The 17794-nt window shown below is 43.4% G+C and overlaps 2 protein-coding genes and 1 long non-coding RNA gene across 4 annotated transcripts; 1 reads left to right on the top strand and 2 right to left on the bottom strand.

Moving 5' to 3' along the window:
• The first annotated feature begins 1685 nt into the window (after nt 1–1685).
• Nucleotides 1686–10620, top strand: LOC142993405 (UNC93-like protein MFSD11). Its single transcript, XM_076144107.1, has 13 exons — nt 1686–2057; nt 2627–2682; nt 2790–2897; nt 2990–3069; nt 3830–3926; nt 5776–5834; nt 6000–6144; nt 7652–7701; nt 8493–8558; nt 8656–8781; nt 8872–9046; nt 9347–9482; nt 10090–10620. Exons 1-13 carry the CDS (start codon nt 1968–1970, stop codon nt 10240–10242), a joined length of 1341 nt encoding a protein of 446 aa, XP_076000222.1. The 5' UTR covers nt 1686–1967; the 3' UTR covers nt 10243–10620.
• LOC142993407 (uncharacterized) lies at nt 3081–5038 on the bottom strand. The gene is made up of 3 exons (XR_012961118.1): nt 4841–5038; nt 3742–3964; nt 3081–3623 (listed from the first exon to the last, which is right to left on the bottom strand). It is a non-coding gene; the product is annotated as an uncharacterized LOC142993407 (long non-coding RNA).
• Nucleotides 10111–17516, bottom strand: kdm8 (lysine (K)-specific demethylase 8). Of its 2 annotated transcripts, none has more exons than XM_076144108.1 (9): nt 17435–17516; nt 15406–15880; nt 14889–15061; nt 14159–14291; nt 14012–14062; nt 13741–13893; nt 13568–13660; nt 13312–13478; nt 10111–10221 (listed from the first exon to the last, which is right to left on the bottom strand). In XM_076144108.1, exons 1-8 carry the CDS (start codon nt 17455–17457, stop codon nt 13314–13316), a joined length of 1266 nt encoding a protein of 421 aa, XP_076000223.1. In that variant the 5' UTR covers nt 17458–17516; the 3' UTR covers nt 10111–10221; nt 13312–13313. The 2 variants fall into 2 exon arrangements, with proteins under 2 accessions (XP_076000223.1, XP_076000225.1); XM_076144110.1 differs by lacking the exon at nt 17435–17516 and adding an exon at nt 17344–17428 and having other exon boundaries at nt 10129–10221.
• Between the last annotated feature and the right edge of the window lie 278 nt (nt 17517–17794).

The following is a 17794-nucleotide window of genomic DNA, read 5'->3' as shown; positions in this document are numbered from 1 at the left end:
TGTGGCAGCAAACGCGCACGCCAAGAGTTGCTCACTGGCTATTGGTTACATTTTCTTCTTCTGTTGTACTTTTGGCGATTATGGTGATGTTGGTGCATTAATGCCAACTAATGGATTTTGTGAACAATCTCCAGCTAAAAACGTTGAGTCGGCAGTTTGTAGATACACACGAACAGTGTAATGCAGTAATGCAATACAATAAAACAGTAATACATTCAGTCTGAGTGAAACTTAAACAGTGGTTGATGTTGGACCGGATTGAAGTGTGTTTCTAATGTGTTTGTAATGTCTCGTCCACTTTAGCACAGAACACTGGAGATAACCGCGGTGAAGCCACCCGTCATTTGAAATTCCGTGGTTATATCAGCCGTACCTACATTTAGAGTGCGCGCGTATTCTCGCATTTATGGGTTCGAAAAGTATCTTGGCGAAGTTAGCACAAGGGTACACAAGTGACTACGTCCGTTTTTCAAAATTAACTACCAATTTAGCTCGATAGATGAACTCGTAGATGCCCGACAGAGTGACGGGCTGCTCAAGGCTTTGCTGGATGGCGATGGCTATCAGAGCGGCAAGAGAACAACTGAACAGTTGTATTTAGTTTCCTTAATAACTCTGTTGACAAAATTACCTGAACATTGTTAAATGTATTAAAACATTTTATAAACATTTATCATACAATTTCTGATATAAATATTTTATTTTATTCTGTTTGATTAGATGAAGTGATAATCAAACTTTAAGAATCTCAAAAATGGCTTGATTAAAAGTGCTTGATTTTGTATTAGTGTGTAGTCAGAGATGCCCTGTGCCAACAAGGCAGTCAATGTCAGTGGGGGGTTTACTGTGGGTAAATATTTATTTATAGCCCCACAAATATCAGACATCAAGCCATTTCCAGGTAAAAATGTGTTAATGTGTTTTTTTTTTTAAAACGGACCCTCAGGCTAACTTTATAGTTTATTTTGAAAAAGGAAGATAGTACCCCTGCGCTTACTTGCCAAGTTCCGTTTAAATCCCCTTACCATAAAGGCGAGAATACTCGTGCACTCTAAATGTAGGTGCGGCTGATTTGACCACGGAGTTTCAGTGTGACGGCGGGCTGGACCGCAGTTAGAGACACCAGGAGCCCAGTTTGGGAACCATAGTATTCACATAGCCTTGTATGACCCATAATACTATAATATTAACTACTCTAAGCACTTTCAAAACTACCGAAGGTGTGAGGTCACATCCAGAGTTAATAACAATAATGCGACTAATAATGCAAGGGAATGAGAAATGGCCTCAAATTATCTTGTGGCCAGGAGACTTTCATCTCATTCCCATGTGTTGTAAATCTAATCTATGTACGTTGCAATGAATGCAAACAAAATGCATACAAAGCCAACAATTAAGTCAAATATAATAATAATACTAATACCAATACTACTACTACTACTACTACTACTACTACTAATAATAATAATAATAATCGCAGGAAAGTTTGAGAGTGTGTTTGCTCTTCCTCGCTGCTCCTCTGGACGGCAGCAAAACGTGACTGCAATTTTCCCCAAATTGCACCAGCAGAAGAAGCGGGAGCGGATGACGACAACCGTGACGAGGAAGACAACGACGCTCCCCCCCCCAAAAAAAAAGACAACCGCAAAGAACTTTTCGTTTAATTAAAGTCACAAGATGTCATGTGTACTTCGTCTGATTCAGCGGGGGGGCGGAGGGGGGGAGGGAGGGACGTTTCCCGGCGCTCCACTTCATCTCTGAACTTGAACTCCTCTGCTGTTTTGCGCATTAAACTGTGACAAACTACGAGGACGGGCAACTTTTGTTCTGTTTCACTTCAGTGATTCTGTTCGGATGGCTTTAATGAGCCCGTGTGGGAGCCGCTGCAACCAGAAAACCCAACAAATCAATGAAACGATCTGTTAGAGAATAAGAAGAAGAAGAGGAGGAGGAAGAAGCGGAGCGCCATGGCAGACCTGAGGACCTTCAACGTCGTGATTCTGGGTGTGGGGTTCCTGTTGATCTTCACCGCCTTCACCACGTGTGGAAACATCGAAGTAAGTTCGACTCGTATACTTCGATCATCGGTGTTACCGGCGAGTTTCTATTTACATGCAAAAACATCTGGAGACTTGTTTGGAATTGTTGGAGAATTGAGAACTGTCTGCAGGAAGTTGTCAAGAGTTCTTTATAGTCTCATAAACAGAGTCAATAGCTTCATAGTCCAACATGCAGCAAGCAGAGATACAGTGGACGGACAGGCACACACACACACACACACACACACACATACACCCAGAGACTAAAATACTTATGATACTATATTATACTTACTTAAATAGTAATTATGATATAATTGCTAATTGCCATGAGCCAACTTTGGGATATTTGGGATATACAAAGTGAAGAATATTTTCACCAGAGTAAGATTCGTTTTTGGTGATATTAAATGAAGCAGCACATGTCTCATTAAGTGAAAGCCAATCAGAGCTCTGCGTCTGGAGCAACTCGTGTTTCTCATTTCCTTCAATAGTTGGAAGCATTTTTCATGCTGGGCTTGATCTTTGTCCTGTTTCCCACTCGGCCCCTGTGCTCCCTGTCATTTCCCCTCGTTTTCTCTCTGCAGCAAACTGTGATCAAAAGCCTGGAGAACGACACTTTCACAGGAAGTGGGTACCACAGGTGAGCCACACACACACACTCACACACTGAGATGCTGCTGTTTGTGTCTCTGGAATAACAATGTGCCATAACGCTCTGACCTCTGTGTCTCTGTGCCTCTGTTACAGTCTGGGGATCATCTATGGGGTCTTTTCCTTCTCAAACCTTCTTGCGCCAGCAGTTGTTGCTGTCATTGGACCAAAAATCTCCATGTTTGTGAGCGGTTTAGTTTACAGGTAAGGTTGTAATGTTAAATGTACTAATTGACAAAGAGATGAAGGAGAAACGTGACGCTCATTACTGTCGTACATGCGTTTGCTTCCTGTAGCTGTTACATCGCCGGCTTCATCGTCCCTTCAACATGGTCCTTCTACCTGACGTCCATACTGATCGGCATGGGAGCAGCCTGTAAGTGATGATGTCATACACTCCCATCTGGCCAAAGACCAAACACAACATTGTTATTATTCTTTATTACATTCACATTATGAAAGTTAAGTCTTGTGTTTACCTTTTTGGAAAAAGTATTCACTCAGTGTACACAGCAGTGCTGCAGCAATTTATTTAGCATAGTAAAACATTGCAAATAGCAGTGAAAAGGAGCCGTTATGACTCTAATGAGCTGAAACTGGGCCACTTTTTCTTGGCTTTGAGTTTATTTGCCAGTTGTTACTCCAAATAGGTAATTTTTTATTTATTTTTTGCAATAATCTGCATGTGGTCTTATAAATAGGATACAGAGGTTCAACATCAGCCAGAAAAGGGAGGCATATAAATGTGGCTCCTGCTGGGTTTTTCCAGTCTGTTTCTGTGGAGGAAAATTCCAGATACTGTTTAATCATGCATTCAGGACTGCTCATGGTTTGGAATATGATGATGCATGTAAACAGTATAACCCAAATTAAACCTTAAATAGGTTAGGAGGGAGATGTTACTGGAAATAGTGTTGCAGCGCTCCCAGCCTGTAAAGAGTGGGAGAAGCTGTTTACTGCACAGATCATCAGGGGTTATTTTTAATGCAAAGTTTGATGAATTCCTATCATCTCTTTGACCCACTGTATGGTTAGATACATTACTTACCGACGCAGAGAGATCATTTTTCACTCGGGGTGGGTAATTAACGGACTCTTTTCCTGCACAAACGACCCTCTTTCTCACTTTCCCACAGTGCTCTGGACAGCTCAAGGACACTTCCTGGTGCAGAACTCCGAGGCTTCCACCATCAACAGGAACACAGGGATGTTCTGGGCTCTGTTACAGTGCAGGTGTGACCCAGGCTTTGCTTTGCTTTCGCTTCTATCTCCTTACGGAACACACGGAAGGGTTTCATCATAACATCTCAAACAGAAGCCCTTTATTTTTAACAATCCTATAAATCCTCCCACTGTTTTCCTATCCAACTGAAAATAGCTGTTAAAAAATTCAATTATAATACACCTTTCCCACTACTACAGGCTATATGCATAAAACACTTGGCCGGGCCCAGCACAGCAAAATAAAAACAAACCCGGAGCTGCTGCCGGTGTAATATTTACAAATTCATCCATTTCTTGTTATCATTTGTACTGCAGCTGTCCCAGTTTATCAAAGATCAAATGACACGGCAGCCAAATGACAGAACACCTCCTCCTCCTCTGCACTTTGTAGAATAACAGGATATTAATTCTCACTTTGAAACGTGTTACAATTAATCATTTTTTACATTAGTATTCATTCATTTCTGGGGTTGAAATGTGAAAAGTTAAAATATGAAGCTCTGCAGGTAAGAACTCGTTTGGCTCAGCGCCTTTTTTCATTTCTTATATTTTAGCTGAGCGCTCTTGCAAACAGGCTCGGGCAGCTAATTTGTATTTGTTAAAATATGCAAATTGATTTAGTATAATAATTACATTGGCTGTCACCTGCGCCAAAGCTCACAATAGGGCAGCACTAATCTGACTCCGCCATGGTAATCCGCACCACGCTAGATTTATGAATCAGTGTGACAGAATGCAGTTACCGCTATCTTTTATGAATAACACACATCATCCATTACTGGAGGATTTGGGACAGACTAATTGCTCATTTACATTCTTTAGTTTAGGTGAGATGTAATTAAAGACAGAAATAGATCAGGAGAGTGTTGTTGCCGATAAAAGGGACGAATAAACAACTGCAAAATGAAAGAAATGTAGATTACCGCGTCGCTGTGAAGTCGCTTTTTCTGATCCAGCCCGAGACATAAACACGGTCTGCAGTCGTTCGCCATCCGCCGAGGTCCGTCTGCAATTCCTCAGATGGCGTCTCAGACACCGCCGGGCACCGTGTTCCAGCTTTTAAAAATTACATTGATTGGCCCAATGGGAGCAGTACGATTAAAGGTCAAACGGTTAGACTCTGAAACACGACGACTCCTTCACCGGAGGTTTGATTCACACACAGGCTATCATCACAAAGTGCACTAATTGGCCCATTGCGGGTGTCACAGCTGAAGGCCAGCATGTTCGTCCCCAGACAGAACCTGCTCAGACACCGCTGGTCTGATTGTGATGAAACTTTGATGGATAATTCGGATGCCATTTCTCTTAGTTTGGCCTGAGGGCCTGAAGCCTGAAGCGACAAAATGTGTTTGTGTGGGTTTTGTTGTTTATCAGTGTAGGTTTGGTCAGAGTTTGTTACTTCTCCCCAGCGTCTGTCAGAGGTTTCTTATCCGGCACTTCCACATTCACGGGTGAGAGGATGGTGGATTGCTTGTCACTGTTGTCAGATGGAAACTCTAAAATGTCAAACGGCTTTTAAGAGGAAAATCAGTCTTGTTTTTCTTATCTTATCTGGACGCGGCCCTGAAAGTTCACAAACTGGAGGAGCACAGGGGGGCGAGGCTGGAAACCTGCAGAGAATAAAAGAATTGGAATGGAATTATTAGCAAATCGTTGACAAATAAAGTCATCCAGATATATCCTAAGTTTAAGTCAGAATTGTAAATGTTTTATATGTTCAATCGTTATTCTGCTTCACTTAAGAATGAGGAAGACCTGATGTGTTCCCCTAAAAGCTGCTAAGACGTTTAGTATTTGTGTCAGTGTGATATACTTCATTTATGTTGTGATTAACAAAAACGTGTTTTATTTTCAGCATGTTGTTTGGAAATCTTTACATTTATTTGGACTGGAATGGACGAACAGAGATACCAGGTAACGCTTCAATTCTGTTTAAATTCCATTACAAATGTATCTAAGTTTGGGTATTTTCTGCACGATTAGTTAATTCTCAGTAGTGTTAATGATCTTGTACTGTTTTGTGTTTGATTGTGTATTTTTTTGACGAGCCTCTGCTGTTTTGTTTGGTGTCTCTGTCAGACAGCAGCAGGAGGAGCATATTCGTGGCCCTGCTTGTGACCTCTGTGCTCGGCACGCTGAGCTTCCTCGTGCTGGCAAAGACGCATCGCGACGAGGAGATGCTCTCCGAAGAGGAAGGGCAGTCGCTGCTCCCCGCCAGGACGCTGTAAATGAATATCCTTTAGATAATAGCACGTTTGTCGCTGCGGTCCCACAGGGGTCACCCGAGAAAATAAATGAGCAAAGGACGCGGGGGGTGAACACCTGTCTGGGAAGTGAACCGCTATTACACTCAAATAGAAGAGCTGCTTTTTTAACATTAATTCATCAATGTGTGATGACTTTTAAAGTGTCAACACAGCCAGGGACATTAGAGTGAATGCCACCAAGGGTCAGAAAGCAGAGAATAGATGCTCATTTGCCTTTCACTCAGTGGACTCCATCACGCCGCTCCATGTTACGCTTTAATCATCCAGGAAATTGTTATTTACTGGAATAACCCCTCTCCAGTCGGTGCTGCCAATAAGCACAACAGTTCTATAGTGCTTTTAAACAACTCTCGTCCTTCAAAATGACTCAGGCCATTTTTCTCCAGATCACTGCAATTTTGACAGTCATGTCTGATCATAGCACTTTCATACAAGTAGGGTGCAATCAAGCAGACTTTGGTGGCAGATACTTTCACTTTGGAGTGTGACAGTAAAGATTCTGTCTCTCCATGCCAGGCTCTCCACAAGAAGTGTTTGATTCTTTTATTATTCAACCTAGACAATAAACTAGAGCTGGAAAGTAGCACCAGAAGCTGGATCCTTGTCTATATAACAGTACATATAATGGAAGCACAGGGATGAGGATCTTTGGAGAATCTAAATGTAAATCCTGAAGCCGCCTAGGAACAGGAGTTATAACTGTTTGTGGTCTACAGTTTATTTGAGCCATGTTTCATTTCATGGGATTCATTCTTTGAAGCGGCTATTTGAAGAAGGCAAGAACAAGTAGGAAAGATAAGAATGAGGTCAAAGGTTCAGGAGTTCCGTGCTAAACTATGATGCGCTTTTGTGCCGGCCACATGGTGGTGCTGTTGGATCCACATCCACAACAACAACCATGTACTACTTCTTTGGCTTTCCCCCCTCCGAAATCTTGCTGAAATTTGGTACATGGTAGATTTTGAGATTAACATAAACAAATGGGACCACAAGCAGAACATCCTCAGCGGAGGTAAAAGCTGAAGGCACAAAATCGGACAGTTTAACATTAAGCATTTGTGTTTTTGTCAGAATGTGATTGTCAGGCTGAAAACACAGATCCGCTCTGTCGTCTTCTGCGTTTGAAGTTTCGGTTGGAGGATATATCAGCTATCTGCAACACTCGAGTACTTTTCATCCTCTGTTGTTCCCTGAGTTTGAGTGTGTGTGTGTGTGTGTGCATGATTGCAACAGCACACAAGGAATCCTGTAGGGAGCCATTATTTACTGTGAAAAACAGTGCAGACGGAGGAAGCCTGGTAATCCATATGCAGCCAAAGTCTCTTAGAATTGTAAATAACTTCTCCACTCCCTCGCTTGAAGGACGCTGTATCAGTTGTTTTGCTCGCGGTTTAATTCTTCCTTTTCAGTTTCGAGTGGGTAAGCAGCGGAAAGGGTATTATTAATTTATTTTGTGTCTTGCAGGTATATGCAAAGAGCAAACACTGCTGTAAAAGATGCAAAGTCAGAATTCAGTAAGTTTGAACCGGCGGACGCCACACACACACAGCTCTGCATCCTTTATGCTCCTATTGATCTAATGTATGTGAGGTAAACACACAGAGGAACTGGTCTGCCTTTGGCTTTCTAGTGTAAATGTTTCAACATATGAAAGGTGGCTTTTGTCTCTGTTTTTACGTTAAAGCTCCAAAAAGGCCCTCTGTGCGTTTTCCTCACTTCAGAACTTCACTTACTTCCATACTGCAGACTCCAGCCGCTCTCCACATTTCATGTGTTTGCCATAAAACCATGCGGCCACGTGCGCCTTTGTTTTTCCCCTGCAAGTGAAAATAGCTTTTATGTGGATAGAAATTTGCTGGCATTACAACTGAGCACACACACACACACACACACACACACACACACACACAAAGTGTCTGTGCGAGTGCTTTGCCCCAGATTCTATCAGTGTTTGTCGGTGAAACACTCCTTGCCTTCAGTGCCGCCTCCAGTTGTTTGGCTGATCAGATTGCTCTTTTGTGTTGCGTGCGTCTTACGTGAACGCAAACCTGCCTTTAAGGCGTCGCTTTCATCAAATATGCACACGGAGTTAAGTCAAGAGAGGGGACGCGGTCAGATGTCAACAAATCTCACCTGATGTTTTCCCCTGTAACTGCCTGATTGAAATTCTCTCCTGGGTGTTTATCCACCTGCATAGTAACGTGTGTGTGTGTGTGTGTGTGTGTGTTATGGCCTACTATCTGCATTGAAATGTATTTGTCAGATGCTATTAACATCTGGTTGTGCATCTGTTTTATGTATTCAGGAATGATTCTACAGCTTCTGAAGACTAGAACTATTCTTCTCCTGAGTGCCTGCATGGCGTACAGTGGTGGGTAGAGTGAGACGAAGTACTTCCTGACATATCTCGCCTCTAAAAAAAGCAAAAAACAGGCTTCCAGTAATGACGTGTTCTGCCTGTTCTCCAGGCCTGGAGCTGTCTTTTTACAGTGGGGTGTACGGGACCTGCATCGGTGCAATCACACAGTTCGGAGGAGCGGCTAAAGGTCTGATTGGGATCTCTGGAATCGTGGTGGGCATCGGAGAAATAGTGGGTAAGTTTGCCGTCCCCCGGCTGATTTGTAGTCACGGTCCAGCTCCCATGTTGGTGTGGTGCTCGAGCGACAGATGCTCTCTCTCACCAGGTGGAGGCCTCTTTGGATTGATGTGCAAGAACAACCGCTTCAGACGGACCTCTGTGGTGTTTCTGGGCATGGTCGTCCATTTCATCGCCTTCTATTTGATCTTCCTCAGCATCCCAGACGACGCACCTGTCGTTTTCAAAACCACGACCCAGTCCAGCCCGTATTTAAGCCCGAGGTAGGAAACGTCTCTGCTGGCTTGTCTGATTGGTTATTTGTCCAAGTCGAATAACTACAGGACATAATTAATACATACATTATTATTCTTATTATTGAGCTAAGTGACTGTTTTGTATGTTGCTCTTCGCCAACAGAATAACAGAGGAGTCACATAGGAGCTTTATTAGGGTCTGTGTGGCTCTAACATGGAATCCCTCTCATGCATGTTAAAAAGGGGGGATAGTGGGAGCACAGGGAGGTCAGGAGTCTGTGTGGGTTGAACATGCGTCCTCTCTCTCTCCCTCTCCCCCTCCCTCAGCGTATCCGTTGCCTTGCTGTGCAGCTTCCTGCTCGGACTCGGGGATAGCTGCTTCAACACGCAGCTGTACAGCATCCTGGGCTGTGCTTACGCTGAGCAAAGCACGGCCGCCTTCGCCATCTTCAAATTCATCCAGGTAATCCCCGAGCCGCCGTTTCCCAGACGTTGTTAGCCGAGCCGAGTGAATCCCGCTTAAAATGTTGACCTGTCATGGGGAAAATAAATTCACCTGACGGCCCATTAAACGCCCCAGAACGACTTATCGCTCTTCTTCTGGCCTTTTCTGCCGCTCCCCTGTGCTGACAGAGTTTTCTCTTAACAAGAAATAAACCCTTGGTATTTTCTCAAATTTTAAAATATGTTAATAATGAAAGCACAACTCACTTAAGTGCAATAGACGAGAGCAAGTTGCATTTTCAAAATAAAACTCCATTTTCCACAAGGTCTTAAAAGCTCAAATGTGAACTCTAATGAGGCACTATGTGTGTGTGTGTGTGTGAATAATAATTTCAGAACAACTCTCATCACTTTGTTGGCTTTTTAAATTTCAAAATAAGGGTTCAGACTCATCAGATAATATTTTGTTACTCCCTCACTCAGTATTGGGACGCAACGGCTTAAACAAGTATCACCAAATTGAGAACATAAATGGGAGTGACTCCTCTTTATCTGCTTTACTTTACCTTATAAATATAATTACAAAAGGCATATTTAACTCTAATTCATTTGTCCGCTTTTGTCAGTCTGTTTTTGCCGCAGTGGCATTCTTCTACAGCGGTTACCTCTTGTTGAAGTGGCAGCTCCTCCTGATGGTCATCCTGGGCTTCACTGGAACGCTCTGCTTCTTCGTGGTGGAGAGGACGCAAAACTTCAGTCTGGAATTGCAGGAGTATTAAGACAAAATGAAGCTGAGATCACACAGCAAGAGGGCTGTTACAGGGAGGGTGGCCCTTAAAGAGACAGTACATTAAAAAAAAGAAAAGAAAGTGCTGTTTTCACTCAGTGTGCAGAGCAGTCTCAGCTTTTTGAAACTCCTAAGTCTGTTATATTTAGATGTATGTCCCATTTAAACTGTCCTAACATAATGATGACAAAGGTTTGTTACATTTTCACCAAACCGAACCACAAACATTAACATTATGATTATTAACAATACAAATCAAATCAAAACACCTGAGCTGGAGCTTAGACTTTACATTTACGTTTACATTGCACATGAACTTTCTGCTGCACCTCTGCACTAACACTCACCAGTCTTGAGCTGTCCTGCTGCGTCGCCTCAAAAGCTCAGGATTGTTATTTAAGATTGATTTCTTCACTGAACATTTGTCAAAGATGTTGCTGTAAAACTTTGAATGCTGTTTATAATTTGTCAGAAAGAATAACGACAGACGAGGGGAAAATAATGAATGGTCCCTCCTGTCAGACTGTACCTGGATATATAAGTACATAATGCTCCACAATATGAATCAAATGTTTCCCTGTGGACAGAATCTTTGATAAATAAACTTCTTTACATATTAATGAGGACAAGCAAACTCTTATTGTGTTATATAGAAGAGTTAACGACACAAAAACTGTAATTCAGACGGTGTTTGTGTGAAACAAGGTTAAAGGAAAGAAAGGCCACGTTCAGCTAATGTGCGACACGGAGGAGCTCAGATTCAGAGATGAATATTCCTGCAGGGGAAGATCTCTGATAATTTAGTGAGTACATGCTCTTTAAGCAAGCGGCACGTGACCTTTAAAGCAGACAAACTGGGAGGCGTCTGTGTGAGTTAACTGCTGGATGTGACACACACACACACACACACACGCGCGCCTGTGTTCCTTTCCTCCTCCGGCACCCTGACACCTCACATGTAATGGTCACTTTATTCTATTACAAAACAAGGGGAATCTGCAGGGTTTAATCTTGATTTGCCAGATTTATTGTGCGAGCACCGAGGCCATTCATCAAAGCAGAGTGGCAGAGGGTCTTAGCGGAGGAGGAAAGGGTTATAGGCCCCACATTACTTCACTGGTAATTGAGTATTGATCACATTATAATGAGAGTAAGCAGTTTTGTGTGCTCTTCAGTCAATTGTGCCACTTCTTTGACAACAAAAGCATCGACGGTGGAACTGGAAGGTAAGAGCATAATGCACAGAATGTACACAAGTCAATGACGTTACAGTCGTGCTCATGTTGGATCGGAGACACGGTCCACAAACTTAACACATCTCACACACCAGCTTAGTTATTCAGCAGTTTCTCCGTTTAAAAGTCACAGCGTTTAATCCAGAGTGTGTCACTTGTAGGTGTGTGTGTGTGTCCACCGAGTGTGAGGCTGAAACAGCAACACACCAAAGGAATATTTCTCTCTCTGAAGTACTAATCCACAGTTGAAGTTAAATATGCCAGATTCCTTGCACGTGATTGAATTTGACTCGGTTGCAGACATTTGAGCTTCACCAAAGAAGGTTAAAGTGAGAAAGGATCAGATTGCAACCAAGTTTCGTAGCTGAATAAGACTCAGGTCAAGGAGATTAGATCCTGATCCAAACCTGAATCTGCCTCAGAATCTAATCACCCGCCTATGTTGAAAAGGGAATTCAATCTAAATGATCCTAAATTACAAACAACAAACTTTCCCAGACACATTGACACTCAGAGGGTTTAGTCCAGAACAAACATCTGACAACCAAGCTGATCTGACAAATGAATCCAGGTTTGATCCACGAGTGTGTGTGTGTGTCCATCTTTAATGTATCTGTGATTGATTGATGACGATGATGAATGCTTCACTACCTGACTGATAATAATGGTAACTTCTCCTTGTGAGAGTGTGTGAGATTCTTCTTTTGATTTGTAGAGCGCGACAGCCTCTAATTAAGGTCCCATAATCCAGATTTTTCAATTTGTTATCATCTTTGCTCTTGCAGTTAGAAAGAGCATAAAACCTGCAGTAACACTTAAGCAGGCGTGACCCCAGTGTGCTGATGAAGGAGCGCTTTGCTGTCCAGTGAACACGAGTCATATTAAAAGGATCCTGCCCAGTTCTTCACCTCAAATTCACTCGTCTGCCTCCTGCAGCCTTGATTTCCCCAAACGCAACTCGAGCTCAGTGGAAGTTTGGCTGCAATGCAGATGAAATGTGCACATGATTCCTGATGAAGTTAACTTTATCACATCCTGATGTACCTCATTTAGCCCACCTGATTGAGAGGGGAACTCTGGGACACGCGACAGGGCCTCCTAACATGTCACACACACACACACACCAACTGAAGTGAACTGCTGCTTTCTTTTGTCATCGGGGTGGAGCTTAGTGTTGAATATTGCATCAAGAGTTGTGCTGTTGGGGTGTCGAACCAATACGACAGCTATAATTACAAAGTCTGTCTCAGCCCAGAGGAATAATTCTGTTCATTTATTAATTTCATCTCTTCTGTGACCTGCTTGATCGCTGTAGACTGTGAGTTTAACCAGAAAAGGCTGTTTACCGCCACATTCCTGTACCTGTAGCTCACCCGCTTATTCAATTTGAGGTCTTGTCTCATTTGCATGAATTATGCAAATCACATCACATTTGAGAATATTTGTAGGAGTGAGGTTGAGAACGCAATATACCAATTAGAAAAAAAAAAAAAAACGGGAACATATCAAATTAGATGACTAACGAGTCTCTGTAATTAATATGCAGCAAGAAATGAGCACAGTTAGTTTTAACTGCTCATTTATTTCTTTCCCTGCTGGTAACTTTCCACGCAAACGACGCTCTGGCAGTCGTGAGAGGCACAATTAAACATAAGTGTGTGTTCATTGTTCACGGATCAAAGGTTTGTGTGATAAGCAGTCGTTCTAACATTTTCAAGAGTTTGCGTTATATTGCCGATGAGCTGCACGTTCACTAAAAAGCCAAAACTGAAGATGAACTCTGATAGAGAACGTGTAGAAAATTAGATTTTTATTGCGTCTCTTACGATCACGACCACCAGAAGCTGACGGAGAAGCTGAGTTCCAGGGATCGGACGTAATGCCAGTGTCGCACGGGGATGAACAGCACGTCCCCGGGCCGCAACACACACTCCTGATACGGCGCCTTGGCGAACTCTGGGAACCGCAGCTCGTCTGGATTCTCCACCTCCACCTGCACGGAAGGAATTGCTTGATATGGGAAACAATGATACAAACACAGGAAGAGAGGCGCCGCCCGTCTCTACGGACTGTCAATCCCACCTGGCTGGTGTTGTGCAGCAGCTGTGATTGATGAGGGTACAGCTTGTCTGTGTCCTCTGGGGAATATAGGCGAACGTATTTGCTTCCCACCACCTGTGTGTACGCAAGAGAGAGAGATTCTTTATGTGAGGAAAAGGACACAAAAAAACACACCTCCAACGCAGGACCCTCACCTGCGCCAGGAAGTTCTGCTGAGGGTCTTGGTGGAGCGGGGACACGGTTCCTCCGGGACCGAACCAGGCGTTGACGGTGATGTCGTCGTCGTCTCCTCCTTCGCCGAGGCAGCAGTAATCAGGGATGCAGATGTCTTCCTTCAACTCTGGGATCTGACATGCCACAAACAAAACGGACAAAAAAAGGGGATTCAATTTTGTCACCATGGCAACCAAAAAGTGGACTCATCTGAGGTACACGGTTAACTAACATCCAAATAACATCCTGTACCTGATCAAAGAGCTGATGCTGAGCCAGATACCCCAAACTCTTTCCTCCGTCCTTTGCAGGGAAAAACAGATTAAAAGATGACGTCATCTTTACATTCCTTTGTTCCCACAAACAATACAACAGCGGTTTCATTACGGACGCGCTTACTTTACTTAAAATGTATCGATCGATGAATTCGCCCACAGTGAGGAGAGTTTGCGACCATTCCTCGTCCGTGTATCTGGAACCGACCTCGACCGGGACGGTCCGGCACCCGGCCACGGATCTCAAGTATTCTATGCTTGGCCGGGGAGAGAGAGAGAGAGAGGATGAATTAAACATCAGCGTAATGACAGGCGGACGTGACTTTCATAGAAGTCGGCCTGAGCTGAATCTCGAGGAACGCTGGCAAACATATGCTGCTTGTTTCAGATGTCAAGAGCGGAGAGTCGGATGCCAGGAGTCAATATCACATGTCAGAGCAAACAGTCAGCTGTCAGGAGTGTGAAGTGTTTGCAAACACACACACACACACACACTCAGGCGTCAGACATTAGCGTCAGGAAGACAGCTGTGAATCCACAAGAACACACCTGAACTTGCTTTACCTCGTTTCAGCTCACCTGCAGATGCTCTAACATCATGAACCTGATATCAGACTGATGTCAGATGCATGTCCGCTCAGCTGTGTGTCACAGGTGTGAATCAGTGTGTAAACCCCAGCAGGGGGCTGTGATGTGACGAGAGGCGACATCACAGCATCGCTTCTTGACACTCTCTTCAAACATGGCAACTAAATATCAACAACCGCCGCATCTATTACGGTAGAACGTAAATAAAAACAGTTTCAACTGGGAGGAAACAGGAAACGACAGACGGATGAGCAAACTCAGCGTACCTCCAGGGGCGCTGGCTGAGAGCAGGCCAGTGAGCCGTGATGCCCTCTAAGATCACAGGCCTGAGGGGGAGCAGGTGGTTGGTCCTGAAGCTCTCCAGTGAAGGACACGTCACCCTGGGGACGGACACATTGTCTGCGATCACAGGGACTTGTGACGGCTCCAGCTTCAGTTTCTGCAACGACGTGAAGACGAACAGCTGTTTCATGAATGCTCTTAATTACATACTGATCATCTCTATGTGACGGTAAGGAGGAGAAGTGAAGGTAAAGCTCCTCTTTAGTAAATATATTTATGTGTGTATTCAGCAGCTGCACTGGGTTACTTCCTGTCGCTGTCTCAAAACTAAATGCACATCAACTCATAGTTCTTCAGCAGAAACATAGACTTTGTCCCTCTTCTGTCACTAAAGCCTTTATCCAGTTGTTTTTACAGGCTGATTCTTGCTGCTCTTGACCAATAAAACGCAATTTGATAAGCCTGAAGATAAACGTACATTCTCAGGGAGTGAACTCTCACCTTGGCTGCCGTACATTCAGCTTCATCCTCTCCTTTTGCCGGATCCTTGATTTCGCTCTGCAGAAGCTTTACCAGGACCTGCAGAACATTATCCATGATGGCCGCACCCATGAGCAAGGCCATGTCACAGGTCCTGACGGCCTGCAGGATGGCATCAGGCGACGGCTCTTGGCGACACAGCGCCGCCACCTTGAACAGGCAGCCGTAGGAATAGACGCGCCGCCACTCTTTGTCCACGTGGCGCCAGGTCCCCGTGTTCAGTTTCTCCCATGACAGGTCCAGGATGACCTGAGCGAGGAGCAGGCGGCCGCTGTTTGCTGAGTCACCGTACAGCTGTCGCCTGCAGCGCCTCAGCAGCTCCAACACGCTGGGCTCCACTTTGTCACTGAACTGGAGAGGGAAGTGCGTCTCGTCCGGAGGCAGAACAGCAGAGATTCTGGCCCACAGCTCAGCCATTGATAAGTCGTCACTGATGCTGTGGAGCAAAAAACACTTTAACTATTGGATTCTCACTTTGTACGTGTATACGTTGTTTGGACCTTAAAGACGGCCCGACAAAGGCTTCCATTTACTCAAATGTGCTCTGCTCACTTGGTTACAGCTCACTGATTTTACAATTTGTTCAAACCGAGGGCCATCATTATTTTCGCAATAAACACACAAACACAAACACACACACACACACACTTGCTCTTCCCTGTCTCCAAAGGATTTTCCGCTGCAGCAAAGCAGGAGGACAAAACCTCATTTCCAAACTGGCAAAAACAAAAAACAGGTGAGGCCGTCGTGAGCCAGAGCTGTGAATGTGACACCTGCACAGCCGTGACACCGCACACGCTCACAGCCTCACACGGGGCTGGAACCAACAACCCTGGCTCCATGTAACGTCCCCGGCTCTATTCAGGTTTGCCAAACGACCGGGCCAGCCAGAACCTGATTCATTGCACTACATGACATGTCACACTAAAACCAGACTGCAACGAAGCAACACACACGTTCAAAACATTCATTATCGTTGTAAATGGAATCCTTTCACATTTGCTGTTTGTGTTTGAGAATTTCTAATGGCTGTTAAATGATTAAAAATGAAATATGTTACAAAGTGAGCAATTAATAAAGAATAACAAATCTGGACTAATCAATAATGGAGGTAAACACCGGGCAACACGAGTCTGAATGGATTTCTGAGAGACATGAACAGCAATATCTGAGTAAGAGAAATCTGAGGATGATGATGATGATAGACTGAAAATATAATTCTTTACATAAACAATATATTTTGACCATAGTTCTGATTAAGTTAAAATTTACTGTGCATAGTTGCTGGAATAAAAGAAAAATAAATACCAAACATAAATGACAACAAGTTATGATGTGCAATGTTAAATTTTAATTATCCCCACATGTCTGTCTCTCTCTCTGTCAGACACATTCATGCTTCTTCATATCCATTCAGATATTAACATTACAATCCCTGATTTATTACTTCTTCAGCCTAATATGTGTTAATGCGCCACAGTGTGTCCATAGTAAATACATTCATAAAATAAATAAGCGGTAATTTTTAGTTTCCGCTCATTTGTTACCAAAAGAAAACGAGATTACATTATTCATACTCTATAATAATAAGTAACCGTGTAGAAATGAGCGGAGCAGAAACCAAACAAGTGTATACGAATATTTTATAACTCGAGTCTATAACTCCTTTAATATCAGATTTAAATCGCGGCGTTTAGAAAATACTTAAGTATCTTCCAACATGGCAACTAAATATAAACTATAGCTTATTTAAATGTCGCGTATATTACTGTTAAATGTATATATTCAAACACACACACCGGACATCAGCTACGTCTCCAGCTACGAGTTAAATTACATGTTTAATTTTGAAGCAGAAAATTCGCCGATGTTTGTCTGGAGGACTAAAGATTAACTTACTTCGGGATCTCGGTATGAAACTCTAACAAGCTAATTAAACCGATACATTGCCTGACAACCTTTCTAAATGTTTATAAAGGCTGTTGTTTACCTGAGACGTAAACAACATGACATCAGAGGATCTTTGTAAAAGTTGTAATTTCAAGCATCGCTTCTGGTACCGGTGGCACAACAAAAACACACCGGAAGGGAACACAGGCATCCAAAGCCTTGGTTCCGCTTTGTGTTGCTCTCACGAAATAGCTTTTGAATGGTTCCCACAGCTTTAAATAAAAATACGCAGCGTTATTATTTATACAACAAAAATCGTTTCAAACCTTTTCTACGCAGGGTTGAATTGTTTTTGTTTTGTCTTCATCCATATATCCGAAGCATTAGTCCGCGCCTACTCTGTGTTCCAATAGAGGGCAGCAACATCTGAACACGCAGCCAATCGTGGAGTAATAATTAC

The sequence above is a fragment of the Genypterus blacodes genome, unplaced genomic scaffold (genome assembly GCF_046128005.1).
Source record: "Genypterus blacodes isolate CSIRO-AG114 ecotype Tasmania unplaced genomic scaffold, CSIRO-AGI_Gbla_v1 ptg000028l_1, whole genome shotgun sequence".
Classification (NCBI taxonomy): Eukaryota; Metazoa; Chordata; class Actinopteri; order Ophidiiformes; family Ophidiidae; genus Genypterus; species Genypterus blacodes.
The sequence above is the reverse complement of the archived record's forward strand: the minus strand, read 5'-3'. Positions and strand labels throughout refer to the sequence as shown.